At 43.8% G+C, this 13,961-nt stretch overlaps 1 protein-coding gene across 1 annotated transcript in view; it reads left to right on the forward strand.

Moving 5' to 3' along the window:
* Nucleotides 1–13,961, forward strand: part of TRPM8 (transient receptor potential cation channel subfamily M member 8) — a 79,651-nt gene that overhangs the window by 24,481 nt on the left and 41,209 nt on the right. The window contains exons 3-5 of the mRNA XM_054830441.1: nucleotides 8,192–8,296; nucleotides 9,849–9,922; nucleotides 12,738–12,894. Of these exons, the coding sequence (XP_054686416.1) occupies nucleotides 8,192–8,296; nucleotides 9,849–9,922; nucleotides 12,738–12,894 (336 nt within the window). The remainder of the gene's footprint in view (nucleotides 1–8,191; nucleotides 8,297–9,848; nucleotides 9,923–12,737; nucleotides 12,895–13,961) is intronic.

Genomic DNA, 13,961 nt, shown 5'->3' on the forward strand with positions numbered 1-13,961 from the left:
ATATCTATGTGAATTTTCATTTCTTAGTAATACAGGCGCTTGCCGTGTTTTGATTCCTGCATAGATAACAACACCGGTGGTCTGAATGCTGATCCTGAGGATGAGGGCTCGCTCCTCTTTGGTGAGAGAAACGTAGTTCTTCAGCCAGGATCCGTAGTAACGTCTTTTTTATTGTTCGCAAATATTCACCTCTAGTCCAAAACTGGAGTTTCATACTTCCTATGAATTAGGAAAGACAGCAAACTCTGTGCAGTTTGACAAGTTCTTACTGAAATCTTTGCGGTGGAGACAGACCTGATTTTGCTGGAATACAGTAAATATTAGTGTATTTGCTATCACTTGGTATAATTACTTATAGGTTTGGAATACTCGCATGTGTATTCTCAGACCAAGAATGCAGGAATGCTGGGAAGTGTGAATTATTGCCAGTGGAGGAGTTCTTGTCTTTGAAAAATATTGATCACCTTTGCCTAGATAGCCTAAAAACTTCCCGACGCATTCAGAGAGCATCTCTGACTTATGCTTGTGGTGCCCAATTTCTTACTTGAGGTCTGGAGGGGATTTGCTACACTTGAGAGAACAGTAAAGTGGCCCCAAAAATCCATCTGCTCTCCAGGTTTGCTATGGAAATAGGACCAGGCAGAAGGGTTTGTTCCCCAACTCTGCAGCTACGTTTTTTTAAAGGGATGATTGAGCTCCCCGTCTACGTATTCGGTAGTTTCTCTTCTTTAGAGTTATCAGCCGGACTGGTTTCACGGGGCAGTGACCAAGGGATTTACTGCAGGTATAAACCACAATGAAGACCCACGTTCAGTCCTTCAGTAATGTTGATGCATGGCCATATTGCTGCTGTTTGCCCTTGAAAACTCTGTTCTTGTGAAATCTGATGGACAGAAGCGATTTAGCTCCCTCTCAGGATTAGCTGCAAGTCTTTGTTATGTTTCTTAGGAGCAGTGGATCACTTAAGAGCAGTGGAGCAGTTGTGTCTTTGGGCTGAACACACACGGGATAGAGGTGGGCAGGATGGTGGTCCCTCCTGACTTGAAGGTCCCTGGCATATACTGCTCTAGGAAAAGTTTCTTTTGGGGATGGTGAACCTGCAATCCCACGTTGTTGGGTCTGGGTTGAGTGAGGAAATGAAATAAAACTTTTTGCGTTGGTTTGGCAGCACGCAGCAACTAAAATGCAAACTGCAATAGCCTCCAATGGTTTAAACTCTTAACCGCTTTTTACTCTCAGCTTCAGGTAGGTTTCGTGTGCTAACTTCTCTGACACGGCAGGGGAAGCGGAGAGACGTGTGTGAAATCACAGGCATTGTGGCTTTAGTTAAGCCTTAGTTTTGTGTGGTTATCGTGTTGTGATCCTAGTAACATTTAATGTGTAAGCTTCTTCAGTCCATTGCTACTTATTTCAGAGTTGAACCAACTCGATAACTAAGCCAAAGGGAAAGACGATGGAGCAATGAAGTGCGTGTTTGTAAGTCGTTAATTGCTGTGGGCAGTGTGTATTGTAGGGCAGTCAGCCGTTAGATGCTCGGTGTGAAGTTAAGCCCCTAAGTGAAAACTCCTGCCAATGCAGATGCGTATATGCCAAGGTAACATGAGATTCAAGGTAAATAAAGCTATCTCCATCACAGAAGGAAAGATTGCTCTGAGGCCAGGCTGCCAGCTGGAAAAATCCAGCTCTGTTCCCTCTTCTGCCAGTGTCCCTTGGCATAAGGACTTGGCCGGGTTGGTTCGCCTCTGTGCTGCAGGTCCTTGCAGAGTAGCAGCACCTGCCTCACCATGACTGCGGAGAGAAGCGCATCCAAGACATCTCCTGCACTTGCAAAAACTGCAGAAGTACTTTTCCTGAGCTTTTTTGGTGGTTAGCCAGTTATATGTCCTAGCCTTTTGACTGCGTGCTGGGAAAGGATTCCTATGTGCATGATTCCCTCTAATTGTCTTCCAAGGGGAGAAGAGCCTGGAGCTGGGTGAGCGGAGGGAGCCCAGTGCGTGGCAGCAGGTTCTTTGGTCTGGATGCTCTGGGATCACACTTCAGAATGTACTTGCAGAGTTCGGAGACACCCCTGATTACCAGGAAGTGGCACTGCGATCATTTGGCTATCAACAGAACCTCAAAACACTTCAGCTTGTTTTTAATGGTTGTGTTTTCAACGGCAGATTTTTAGTTACAACAGATAATTGTTTTTTCTTGGGGCTTTTGAACAGTATGGCCTTTGTTCTTTCCCTCCACTGCTCTGGGATTGCTTATGGACCCAGAGCTGGATGCATGTTCTCCTTGCGTGCTTATCTGCTGCAGTGGAAAGTAAAATCAGATTGTGGGGGAGTGCTTGAGCTGGTGGGAGGTGGAGACATCCGTCCAAAGCGGGTGATTAGAAGGATGTAGAAGGTTCTCCAAGCAGCACACCGGATAGCTCTGGTTTCTGCAAGGAGGATGGACTGGGAACAATCTGCGTCCCCAAGGAGTCGCTGTGAATATCAGAGCAGTAAAATGACTCTTACCAAAATGAATAGCTTGAAGTTAAAGGCAGAAGGAAACCAGGTGACTTTACACCAATGTGTGTCAGACAAAAAATTAAGGAATTGAGAGTAAAATGTTTGTTGGGTCAAAATAGTAGTTGTTGTGAAATCCTCTGTTGTATTCACCAGTGTTTCCACAACCTTGTAGTAAACTAAATTAATAGGTGTTGATTTTAGAACTCTTTCATTATCTTTTGATACATTAAAATCTAATTATTCCCACAAGCATTTTTTAATACTTCTGGCTTTTTAATAGTGCTGTTGATTGCATAAATTTAGCTGCAGTACTGTTACTGGTTTTACAGTGCATTGGCAGCAGGTGGGACAGAGGCATCGCTGTTCTCCTACAAATAACCTGCAACTGTTATTTCCTGCATCCTGCTGCAATTATGCCTGCCTTCATTAGTGGTGAACAATCCTGCCGTTGCTTGCTCCTGTGCACTATCTCTTTCTCCGTGCCTCCCTTAAAAGGAAAGCATGACACACATAAAAAAGGTGGGGCTTTGCAAGCTGAAGTATATCAAAACCTTCCTCTTCAAGTCATGATTTCAGTAGGATTGCTGGGGCATAGCCTGGAGACTTTGGTAAGTGCTCCACAGTGGTAGGTGATGAGGCATTGGGTTTTCTGTACTTAAGAGTGTATACTTTTAATAGGCTGAAATTGAGGTAGCTGTGCATCTGAAGTTTGGCAGCATCCTTTTTCTTTTTGGAAGCTTTCACATAAAGCCAGTTGCTAGAATTATGTTAATGCAAATAGTGGTTAGATTTATCAGAAACCTTTCTGAGAATGGAAGCTAGTCTTGCTTTTTCAGTTGCAGACAAGTTTTTAAAAGCCTATTTATTAAAGTCTCTTTATAACTAGTTATTTTGTCACTTTTTTCTTTTTTTTTATTAATCACTTCCAGGCTGAAGCTGTCCTTGGAATATGCTCCTTCAAGTGCTGTGGAAGTCGTATTAATAGTCTCATATTTAAAGGGTTATTCTGGTGTTTATCTAATGGTTATTACTCTCACAATGTGCTAGTTTAAGAAGGTTATGCTTTAATGCACTGGTCTGTGCTTTAAAGATGTCGTCTTATATATTTAACGGGTTGGAAACATGATGGAAAATGAACTGCGTTTGCCTGTTGCGTAGACTGCAGCTGTGTCACATCTTTTAAAGTATGTACGATTGCTGCGTTATTTCTAACACTCGTGGAGTTAATGAGCTTCGCTCACAAATATCAGCTAAAGACTGAGGTATCCATGCAGCTCTTCAAAACTTTGATTTAAAATTAAGTCCAGGGTTTTCAGGGTTCCTTTGCACTCTCACTAACTCTTTTCAGTTTGTTTGCAGCACGTTCATTCTTATCAATTATTTACAAATGCAGTGAGACAAACTTGAAATCCTTTAGTGTGTTGAATAATTTAATGCCCTTGTTTCCTTTTAATCTTCTCTCTGTACAGTCATGTCCATAGTCACTTTTCCAGTGTTAACTTATTAAACAAATCAACAAGTAACACTGCCAATAAATGTTGCATACATCCAGATCAAAATGTATTTCTCCCTGTGGAACTTTTATCCTGAATTACAGCTTTAATAACATCTTTACACCAAACATAAATTGTATGAAATGACAAGAATTGCTTACTGGGTTATTAGGAAATATGTTTCCCGATGCACAGTTGCTAGTCTTAAATAAGTGGGGGTGGGGGGATGGTTTTGCTTTATTTTAAACAATCTGGTGTTCTTAAAGACGATACTCTCTCGGTTAACACTTCACAAGAGCAGGATGATTGCTTTGTGGCTGTAGCCATCTAAATTGCTCCAGCAGCGTGTCTTTGTAGGAGCTGCTAGAGCTTTGATAGTTGCTTCTCTGCTTCCAGTTCGTGCCTGGGAACCACCCTTGCACTAGGTAAAGTGTGCAAAGCTCGTGTGCTGCCTGCGGAGGGAAGGAGGAATCCTAAAATGTTTGGGGTGCTGAGTGAAACCAGTCGTAACCCCAACTCCAAGGTCAGCTGTCATCTTGTAGCTTGTCCCGTTGGAAATGCAACATAAGAGCTACCAGTCTTTTGTTGGAGAACTTCTTGTTTACCAGGTCCTTTCTTTTCTGCTCTGAAGTCAGGGTCATGCAGGGAAGGGGGCCATTACCTGCAGGACCCTCGACTTGTTCGGTGTTCGGAGGGTTTGTGAAAAGCCAGGCAGGCCTATGGACCAACAACAGATGGTCCCATATTTAGAGGAGGTAAAGCCAGGCTCTGTTTGACCAGACTTTGGAGTCAGACTATAAAGCCAGAGCCACTGTGTTTGGTCTTGCAACTGTTGGTGCATGAGTGATGCTAGCCAAGTCCCTCACTGATTCACAGGTGGTTCCTTGGACCTCACTTCATGGATGCCCAGCACAGGGCTCCACTGGCCCTGAAACGGCAGCTAAAATGGTTATTTGACTGCTTTTGGCAAGCTTCTAGTGCTTCATACTCCTTTAATGGAGCTCTCGACTATGGCAATCGGGTGTTCCTTCAACAGCCCATCTTCCCATTCAGCCAGCCCAGATAGGAGGTCACTAGTGCAGGCACACACACGACACCCTCGGGGTTCACAAGCACAGCATCTTTGCAGATCCCTTGAGCACTGGCATGGCCTCTGTCTGCCCAGCATTGCTGCCTGGATCATTAAGAAATAATTTATTAAGAAGACAGGAGAGACTGCAGTGATCAGGCGCAGGGCTCAGCCAGACAAGTGCACCAACCGGCCCCAAAGGGCCCCTTTTATACCCCGTTCTGCCTGTTCCTCCTTTGTTCTTCCCTGTCTGCCTTCTCCTCTCCACCCCTCTCCAACATTCCTGAACCTCAGGTTTGCATCCTTACCAGCTGTGAAGTCCCACTTTGTGTGAAGTTTCTTGCTAACCCGTCAATTGTTGTGACTGACAAGGTGGTATTTCTTGGTTTTGTCCCCGTGATGTTTGCTTGCCAGGTTTGAGCCTCTGTATATTTTGTTTGGCTTCCCCCTTTCCCTTAGTATCCCATTTCCCAAGTCCGCCCCATCAGATAACCTTGCTAGAATAAACATTCCCACATTCCAAGTATTCTTATCAATCAGTGTGGTTGAGGAGGTTTGGGTCTTGGCACTCCCTCCCTTACTGCCTGTCAGTCAGGTTTTCTTCTCTATTTGTTCTCGTTTATGGCTTCCTCCTTTTCTTATCCTTTCTTGCATGGCAAAGGCCCTTGAGCAGATACCCTTAAAGGAACATGATGCTCTCTCCTTCCACGGACCCTTGCAGTTCCTGGGCAAATAAAGCCACGGAAAGGAGATGAAGAACTTCAAAGCAGAAGGGTGTTCTATTTTCTTCTGCAGTTTCTACTTGAGAAAAACAGCATAACACCTTTCTGCAGTGCCGAAAGAGGAAATAAATTGTGCTCAGGAAACCTCGGGCAAGTGTCTATAGCCTGACATTTATCTGCAGCTGAAATGAGTTCCCACACAGAAGGCTTAGGCCAACCCAACTGTATTTTGAGAAGTTACTTTTGGATCAGTATTTTGAAGTTAAAATTTGTGTTTGAGAGATTGTGATAGGAGATGGAGGACTTCTCCACAGAATACTTCCTCTCTAACAAATTCAGAAGAGATGTGAAGAGATTATACACTGTTGGGTTTCCAAGGAAAGGGTTGGGTTTTTTTTCGGTTGTTATTCCTCTGGGCTGAGAATCCTGAATCCTTGTGGTTGGGGTCTGTAGAAGGTGGTTAGAAGCTCTGGTGCCTGTGGAGTCCATGTGAAATGTAACCAAACGGCCAGACCACGTACCAGGTTTTTATGTTTCTGCCTGAATTGTGATATTACATGATTCTCATGTAGCATGCAAGCTAACTCAGTGTTGCCTTGGGAGGCCCGAGATGAGATTTTTTTAACTGGTTTTATGTTTTGCAGAGGGTAGATAGCCTTCCTTCTTTTTCTGGAGGGATCCATGCTTTTGAGTAGGGTCTTCTCTCTGGAACAATAATGCCAGCCCCGTTTGAAACATTGTCCTCTAGGCCATTCTTGGAGAGATGGGCATTGCTGTTCCCTCATCATGCCCATTTGTTCCTCCAAAGTTTTGGTGATCGGTGGCTTTCCATAGGTACTGATTCTATGTGGTCAAATTAAAACCTGTGCCTGAATTGAGCACAGGGACATTTTTAGGCATCCTGCTTTGATACAACACTAAATCAGTGCAGAATAAATGAGACTTAAACAACTTCAGAAGTCAGGGACAACTGCATTGTGCCAATTACTCAGGTTGTGATGTAATTCAATGCGCTTTCCAGCCTTTTTTCTTGTGTTTAAATCGCTCCTATTACGTGCAGAAGGTGGGAAGGAGGCAGAGGGCTTTGTCCACGCTCTTCCATCACCTAATGCTGATAGAGAGTGATTGAGATCCCAGGCTTGCCACAGAATTTGGGGGGGGGGGAGGTAGCTGTGGGCTTCTACCATGCACAGCAAACAACGCTGAGTCAATCATGCTCCCCCTTAAAAGGAAATGTTTTTCAAAGAATTTTTACAATAATGTGAAGTATAAATATATGTGTTTGTGGAAACTTGCCTTTTCTTTCCTGCTTTGGGAGCAGCTTCCTGCTGCCTGTGCCATTCCTACTTTGTTGAGTGCACCAAGAAAATTGTTTCACACTTGTGGGTTTTTGCATCTCAGAAATGATAGATTTACACAGGGATGCTTCATCAGAGCTGGAGAACGCGTGCTCCTGTGGGAGGGATGCTTTTTGCCATGCAGCAGCAGCATCGCCTGAGAGGCAAGCCCAGTGTGCACAGCGAGAGGAAGAGGCAGGAGAGGAAACTGTTGGAAGGAGAAGTAGAATTTGAGCTCACCATGTTAGCTGGCTGCCAGTCTTCCTTTCAGGAAAAGCCTTTTTCCAGTAGCTATTTTGCAAAGTAATGTAAAGGGAATTGAAGTATTTGTTGTTAGCCTAAATAAAATTTTGGTTTGTGCCTTGGTGCAAATGAAGTGATGCTCCTTCAAAGGCAGTGAGGTCAATGCAGGCATCTGCTCTAGAGGGCAACTGAAGTGTGTTTGCTTCCAAGGGTGACTTGTTAACTTCTGGATCCAATAAACTTTAAATCCACTTACTCTTCAGATCGCGCATGTTGACTAACCTCGTCGCAGAAGTGGACAGAGACCTGAGGGATCCGTGTTCAGGTGCTGCATCTACTTTCAGCTTCTGGCGTACTGTCAGACCAACTGCTTTGTACACTGCAGTTCGTTTTCTCTGGGACTGAAATGTTTCTTCTTAATAGTCCCTTTAATTTGTAAACAGGCTGGATTAGGGGCAGCTCATTGAATAGCAGGAGTTCCTCAGCACGCCCATCAGAGATGGGAAGGGAAAGAGTTAACACGTGGCAGTGAGTTGAATGGGATGGCATATGCAGTGTGTTCCTTTCTCAAAGCACGTTGACTTGGAGTTCCTTTTGGAGTGGGGAAAGAAAGAGGAAAGTCTCTTTGTGGTGTGAAATAAGAGAAAAAAATTTTGTCTGATAGTTTCACATTTTAGGAATCAATTCCTAATACTTCCTAATTATTCTCGCTGGGTTCAAATAACCTCTCACTTGCCTTCCTAGGGCACGAAGTGTCCTTGCTGGTTTTTTACCTAGTGAAAGAAATGACCGTTGCTCCTTCATCTCCCCCTCTGCCATGCTCTTTCAGGTTTCTATGGGCACCATGCGACACCGAAGAAATGGCAATTTTGAGAGTTCCAGACTCCTCTATTCCAGCATGTCTCGCAGCATAGATGTGTCCTGCAGTGACGCCGTGAGTATCTGGTACATCCTCGGGTGTTGTCTTGGGAGGGGGCCACAGTGGTCAGGAACTGGGTCGTGTCAGGAGAAGGATGATTGATTTGTCCGTTTTCCCTTTATGGAGTTTTCCTACCCCGTGACCCCTCAAGCAGTAGCGGTGCTTTGTTGACGTGGTGAAAGTCTAAGGATGTATTCCTTTCCTTTCCATCCCTGTAACTCTTTATTTGTACTTTCTTAATCGCTTCTGGGTTTAAATCCTTTTTCACATTTCAGTTAGAGACAAATTATCTGTCTCTCCAAAGAGGAATCCCAACCTCTTCAGCAACTCGCTGGCAAAGGCAGACAACATCTAATTATGTTAAATATCCCTTGAAAAGCCTCAATCATTTGCTGATCACAGCGATTGTCTGGCAGATTTCTTGCTTCTGATGGGCTTGCAAGAGGCCTAATGACTAGCTCTTAGGGCTTTAGCAAGTGGTTCCCCCTCCCTTTATTTTTTTGGGGTCTTATATCATTGTGGTTTTTACTGGCTAATTATATTCTCTTCCATTTTTCTTTGTTTTGGATATTATAGTCCTTTTCAAAGAATGCTTTTCTACTTGGAATAACCTCCTCTAACTGCTGTTTAACTACAAGTGTTCTGTCAAAATGGCAAACTAAACCGTATAGCTGTATGTCTTCCCTTTTAATCCCAAGCTAAAACTTGCAAATCCAAACCTTTATCAGCAAGCAAGAAGCCTTATTTCTGCTTTCCTAGTTTACAGAGGCAGATTAGGAGTGAATTTGCATCTCCCAAGTTTGCAAGCTTCCCCTGCGCTTGCAGAGTTTCAAGGTTAATGTGGGAGTTAATGGTTAAACAACCTGGAGAGACTTTGCATTCCACTGCGCTCACATAAAGCATGACTTTAGTTGGTCAGGTCTCCTGCTGGGGTCTTTGTGTGTTGAATTAAAATAGCCCCTACCCAGAGAACTTTAATGTCCGTGAGTGTTTTTTTTTTTTTTTTTCTTGGGAAGAAACAGTGTTTGCCTTAGTCTTTTAAGCAGTATCTAGACCAGAATTCAGCACTGTGTGAAAAATTTCATCAGTGCTGCAAGTTATTTGGAAACGTAGCAATGCACGCAAATAGAAATGCTTTGTAGACTACAGCAAACCGTATTGTGCCACTGAATTCATGTGAGACCTTTTCTACGTGGGCCTTTTGGATTAAAAGCTGAAATTAAAATAGGCTCTCCAGCAACTCTTAGGCTATCGAATCTGGTTTGCTGTTCAAGATTTCTTTTTGGAGGGGGAAGCCATAACTTTTGCCTCTTTGGTATATATTGTGCTTGATAGATATGAAAAAAATGATTATCACGTGGTTTTTGGAATGCCTGTTGGTGATTTTTAGTAGTCTTTTGTGTCTGCTCAATTCCCATCAGTGCTTTCTAGTTGCCTCTCACCATCCACTTTGAGAAAGGAGATTTAAGAATTTGCACCAGTTTGTGTTTAAACTGACTATGCTGTTACTGAGGTTTCTTCTGGTTTATGAATTACTGGAAGTAATTTTTTTTTAATTATTTTCAAGGATTTGGTCAACTTCATCCAAGAAAACTTTAAGAAGAGAGAATGTGTCTTTTTCACAAAAGACACCAAGTCAACGTAAGCAGACATTTTTCTCTTGTTTTACGGGTGGGGGGAACAGGGGTATTTCTGCCTGCAAAGCCGTTGGGCAGGGAGCAAACTCTTTGGTTTCTTTTGTTAAGAGTCTGAATCTAACAGTGCAACCTCACCTCAGTCTCGCTTGCACAACTCTTTTTGCTGTTGCTGCTTGTTTGCATTTCCCCGGGGTATTCTGCAGCCGTGCTTTCAAAAAAGCTGGAAGTTTGATGGTCAGTCTGGCACCTGGAGTGCTTCTCTCGGAGGCCACTGGTCTAGAGCTGGACTATTTTGATTGCACACCCCATCAATAAAAAAAAATTGAGCATACCTGCCAATATATGTTTATTTACCAACTATATACATTCACTACTGTACTGGTATTACGTACGTTATAAAACAAACACAAAAATAGCAATTGAAAAAAGATGAGATAAAGATGAAACAAACACTATTTTTTTTTAAGTTTATTTAATGCGCCCCCCCACTTTGGAGGCCACTGCTCTAGACCATCAGGAGTTCATGTAAAAACTGTAAATATATCAGTTTGAGTTACTCTACAACAAACTTGGTGCAAAACGAGGGGCCCACCCTTCACACTAACTCCATCAACATGCTTTCCTGCAGCTCTCTTAAAGGGCTTAAATATCAAATTCCCTATTTGAAACATAATTGTGGCAACACATAACGCTTCTAGGGATGCAGTACCAGCACTGGTATTGCTGCATAACAATGTATGCATGTATCAGATCTCTGCATAATTTAAATTTTCCTTTTAAACCCAAATCATAAATTCCATGCGGCAGCCTTTACAGCAGAGATACAGCTGCTAGGTTTTGCTCAGGCTGATGTTCCCTTAAGATAGGATGTTATACTTGCTCTGTATTCAGGCACAAGTACTTATGCAATGTAGGTTTGAGGATTGTAACATTGCTTTTGGTGGGTTTTTTTTTTTTTTTGTAATCTCAGGAGAAAAGTGATCAAACTAATGCAGCTGCAGAAGTCCTAATATAGAGCTCCGAGAGCGCTCAGTAACTCCATTCTCCTCTGAAGCTGGGAGGAAAAATGCCTTGGAGAGAGGGAGGGAGGGAAATTAGTCTCATTTCAGAAAGTCTTACTTAGGGTCCTCTTCTGCCATCTAAAATGGGATGTCTGGCAAAGGACCAACAAAAGATGGAGAGCTGGTTCTTATCAGCTGGTTCTCTTCCTACAAGCCCACTGGGAAAGGATTGCAAGTCATACTTTATCACTTGCTGGGGTTTTTTGTCTATTTTTAAGGTAAGCTGGTTTTATTTGCAAGCTACAGCAGAGCAGGAGAAACGGTACAGGCTTTTTCTCCCTCAGAGAGGCATGCTGTGACTTACCTTTACAGCAATCTTCACAGGAGGGCACTACTCAATCTCATGTTTGCAGTCTCCAGGCTGACTATAACTGTCACCATAAGCACACAAATTAATGTCCTCATCTTAATCCTTTTGGGCTGATGCATTTTTATTTTTTTTCTTGTTCCCCTCTGTATCTTGCCAAATTGCACAGTGCTGTTAAAAGCATTGTTCCTCTTGCTTTGCCTCCCCATCTGTTTGTTTTTGTGCTGTTAGTAAGATCAACGTTGTGCAAGTGTTTACCTGATGGTGCTTGTTAACTTCAGAGCGTAGGGGCCTCACTTGCTCCCTCCTATTGCTGTTGACATTGCTTATTGTACTTATTGTACATTAATTATTGTGCATATAGGCTGTGCAGAAGATTTCATGGTCTGGGCTGCAGCTTTTCTAGGAAAAGAGTTCTCCTAGCTTTCCCAACTAGCCGTGCACAACCAAAGTACAGATTTCTCGGTGTTGGTGAGGAGGGCATTGGTAGTGACTGCACGCCATGCCGTGCAGCGGATGGGGTGGTGCGGGGGGGAAGTGTGCTAGGAACACAACAGACTGCCTGCAAAATCTGCTCGGACACCAGATGTCTGTTCCCTTTGACGTGAATATGTCTTGGGCATGCTTAGATGCCAGTCAGGCCCTGGGTTTGCATGGAAAATGATTCCACTTAGTAATTAATCATCTTGGTGAACTCTTCGTATCTGGTTGAGAGCACAAAAAGGGAAAGAAACCATTTGTATGCATCAGGTTAGCAGCGGATGAGGTCACTTCTGGTGGTGTCTGATGCCAAAGTCTGGTTCTTTTTCTTCATTTCTTTGTGCAGTTGTAGGGTTTCACATGAAGCTGCTGGTGACCTAACTTGGTTTGTAATCATAGAATCATAGAATGGTTTGGGTCAGAATGACCTTAAAGATCATCTAGTGATAACGAAAGAGGTCACACAGGTAAGGCCCATGCAGAAGCGTCAGCTCCTCTCTCAGCACAGTCTGGTTCCTGAGACGTAGTCCACTCCGCTGCCCAGTGCTAGACAGAAGCAGAGTACAGGGAGAGGAAGCATGGATTAGGAGCTGGTCTCAGCTACAAATTGGTTCCTCTTAGCTGTTGTCAGGTATTAGCTCAATTGTTAGGTAGCAAATCCCCGTAGAGTCCCGTGCACAACTGGTTCCGTAGCTTCACCAGCTGCTGCTTGGCTTGTCGAGTTGCGTTTGGACAACCCTGCTCCCAGGCTTTGCGCTGGATGTGACTGCTGCTGCAGGCACCCCGGGTTCTGCTGGCCTCGCGTTTGCTCAGAGGAACTCTTCTTGGCAATGTCCTGACCGAGCAGAAGTTTTGAAGGTGGTGTCAGTTGTGAAAAATTTCTGTCTCTTGTTAATAAATATATCAGAGCTCACTTCTCGGAGCTCAGGGTGATAACTCCGGGGTTTCCTGTCTATTCATCCTTCTTTCAGAGGTAACTTGTGCAAATGCGGATACCCTGAAAACGAACACATAGAGGGCACTCAGATTAATACCAATGAGAAATGGAACTACAAGAAGCACACTAAGGAACTTCCTACCGATGCCTTTGGGGACATTCAGTTTGAAAACATGGGAAAAAGAGGAAAGGTAAGTCATTGTATTAAGGGTATGGGTCAAGCCCCTGTTGGGTGAGCCATGGTCAGAGTCCTCGATCCAGCGCTAGTGGAAGCCCCTGAAAAGCACGGAAGGCGAAGCTTAAGTCGATTTTATTCTAATAGGAATGGAAGGAGTTAGGCTACAAAGGAGACAAGCAGATTTCTCAAGCCTTGATAATAGGTAACAAAGAATAACTTCTTCTGTGTTGTCTCGTAGGCCAGTGATGGGAGTGAAAAGAGGTTATCTGTTTCCAGGCGTGGCAGAAGAATGGGTGAATGGGGGTGATGCTCAATTATTTTTCTTTTTTTATGTAGCTAGTTTTATTGTAATTGCCCTGTAATACAATTCTGAAGGTCTTGGGCTAGGAGGAAATAATTTTAAACTAGATCTGTGATGTCTCTCACTGGGACTCTGTGCCCTGACTATGTCGGTGTGCAGTTACAGCGGCTGTTTTGTAGTCCCTGTCTATGCTGAAACCGCGTGGTGTTGAGGAGCAGCATCGTAGCCTTTTACCCATCTCTGTCACGTTGGCTTCACCACTAAGCTTGAGTGCCTGAATGATCAAGCTCCTGCTAAAGATGCTTTGTTCCTGACTGTCTGACTTTAATGCCAAGACAAGGCTGGTTTTTGGAACGTTGCACTTTTCTAGCATGGACTAACATGCTTTAGAAAGAAAATGATGTGAGGGTGTGCACCAGTGCAGCTCTTGGGATGGGAGCGTGTGTAACACGCTTTGCCTTTGAAGCTGCAGCAGGGTCCATGAGGTGATATCCGTAGGGATTTCATATCTGTAGGGATGTAAGACCTTTCTTCAGAGGATCTGTACTCTTTGGTGCAGAAGCTGCGCATACCTGCTTGCTACTCCGTAAAATCATCACTCATGCTTTCTAATGGCTTTAACACTGCACGGCATGTCATCCAACGCCTGCCTACAGAGTCTGCTGCCTTATATTCCCTTCCTCCCCAGCTGTTCTACGTGCAGATCATCGCAGTCTGCGGATGTACAGTGCTCCTTCCTGTACAGTTGTATGTTAGGCCTTGGACCAGACACTCTGAAG

The sequence above is a fragment of the Grus americana genome, chromosome 6 (genome assembly GCF_028858705.1).
Source record: "Grus americana isolate bGruAme1 chromosome 6, bGruAme1.mat, whole genome shotgun sequence".
Classification (NCBI taxonomy): Eukaryota; Metazoa; Chordata; class Aves; order Gruiformes; family Gruidae; genus Grus; species Grus americana.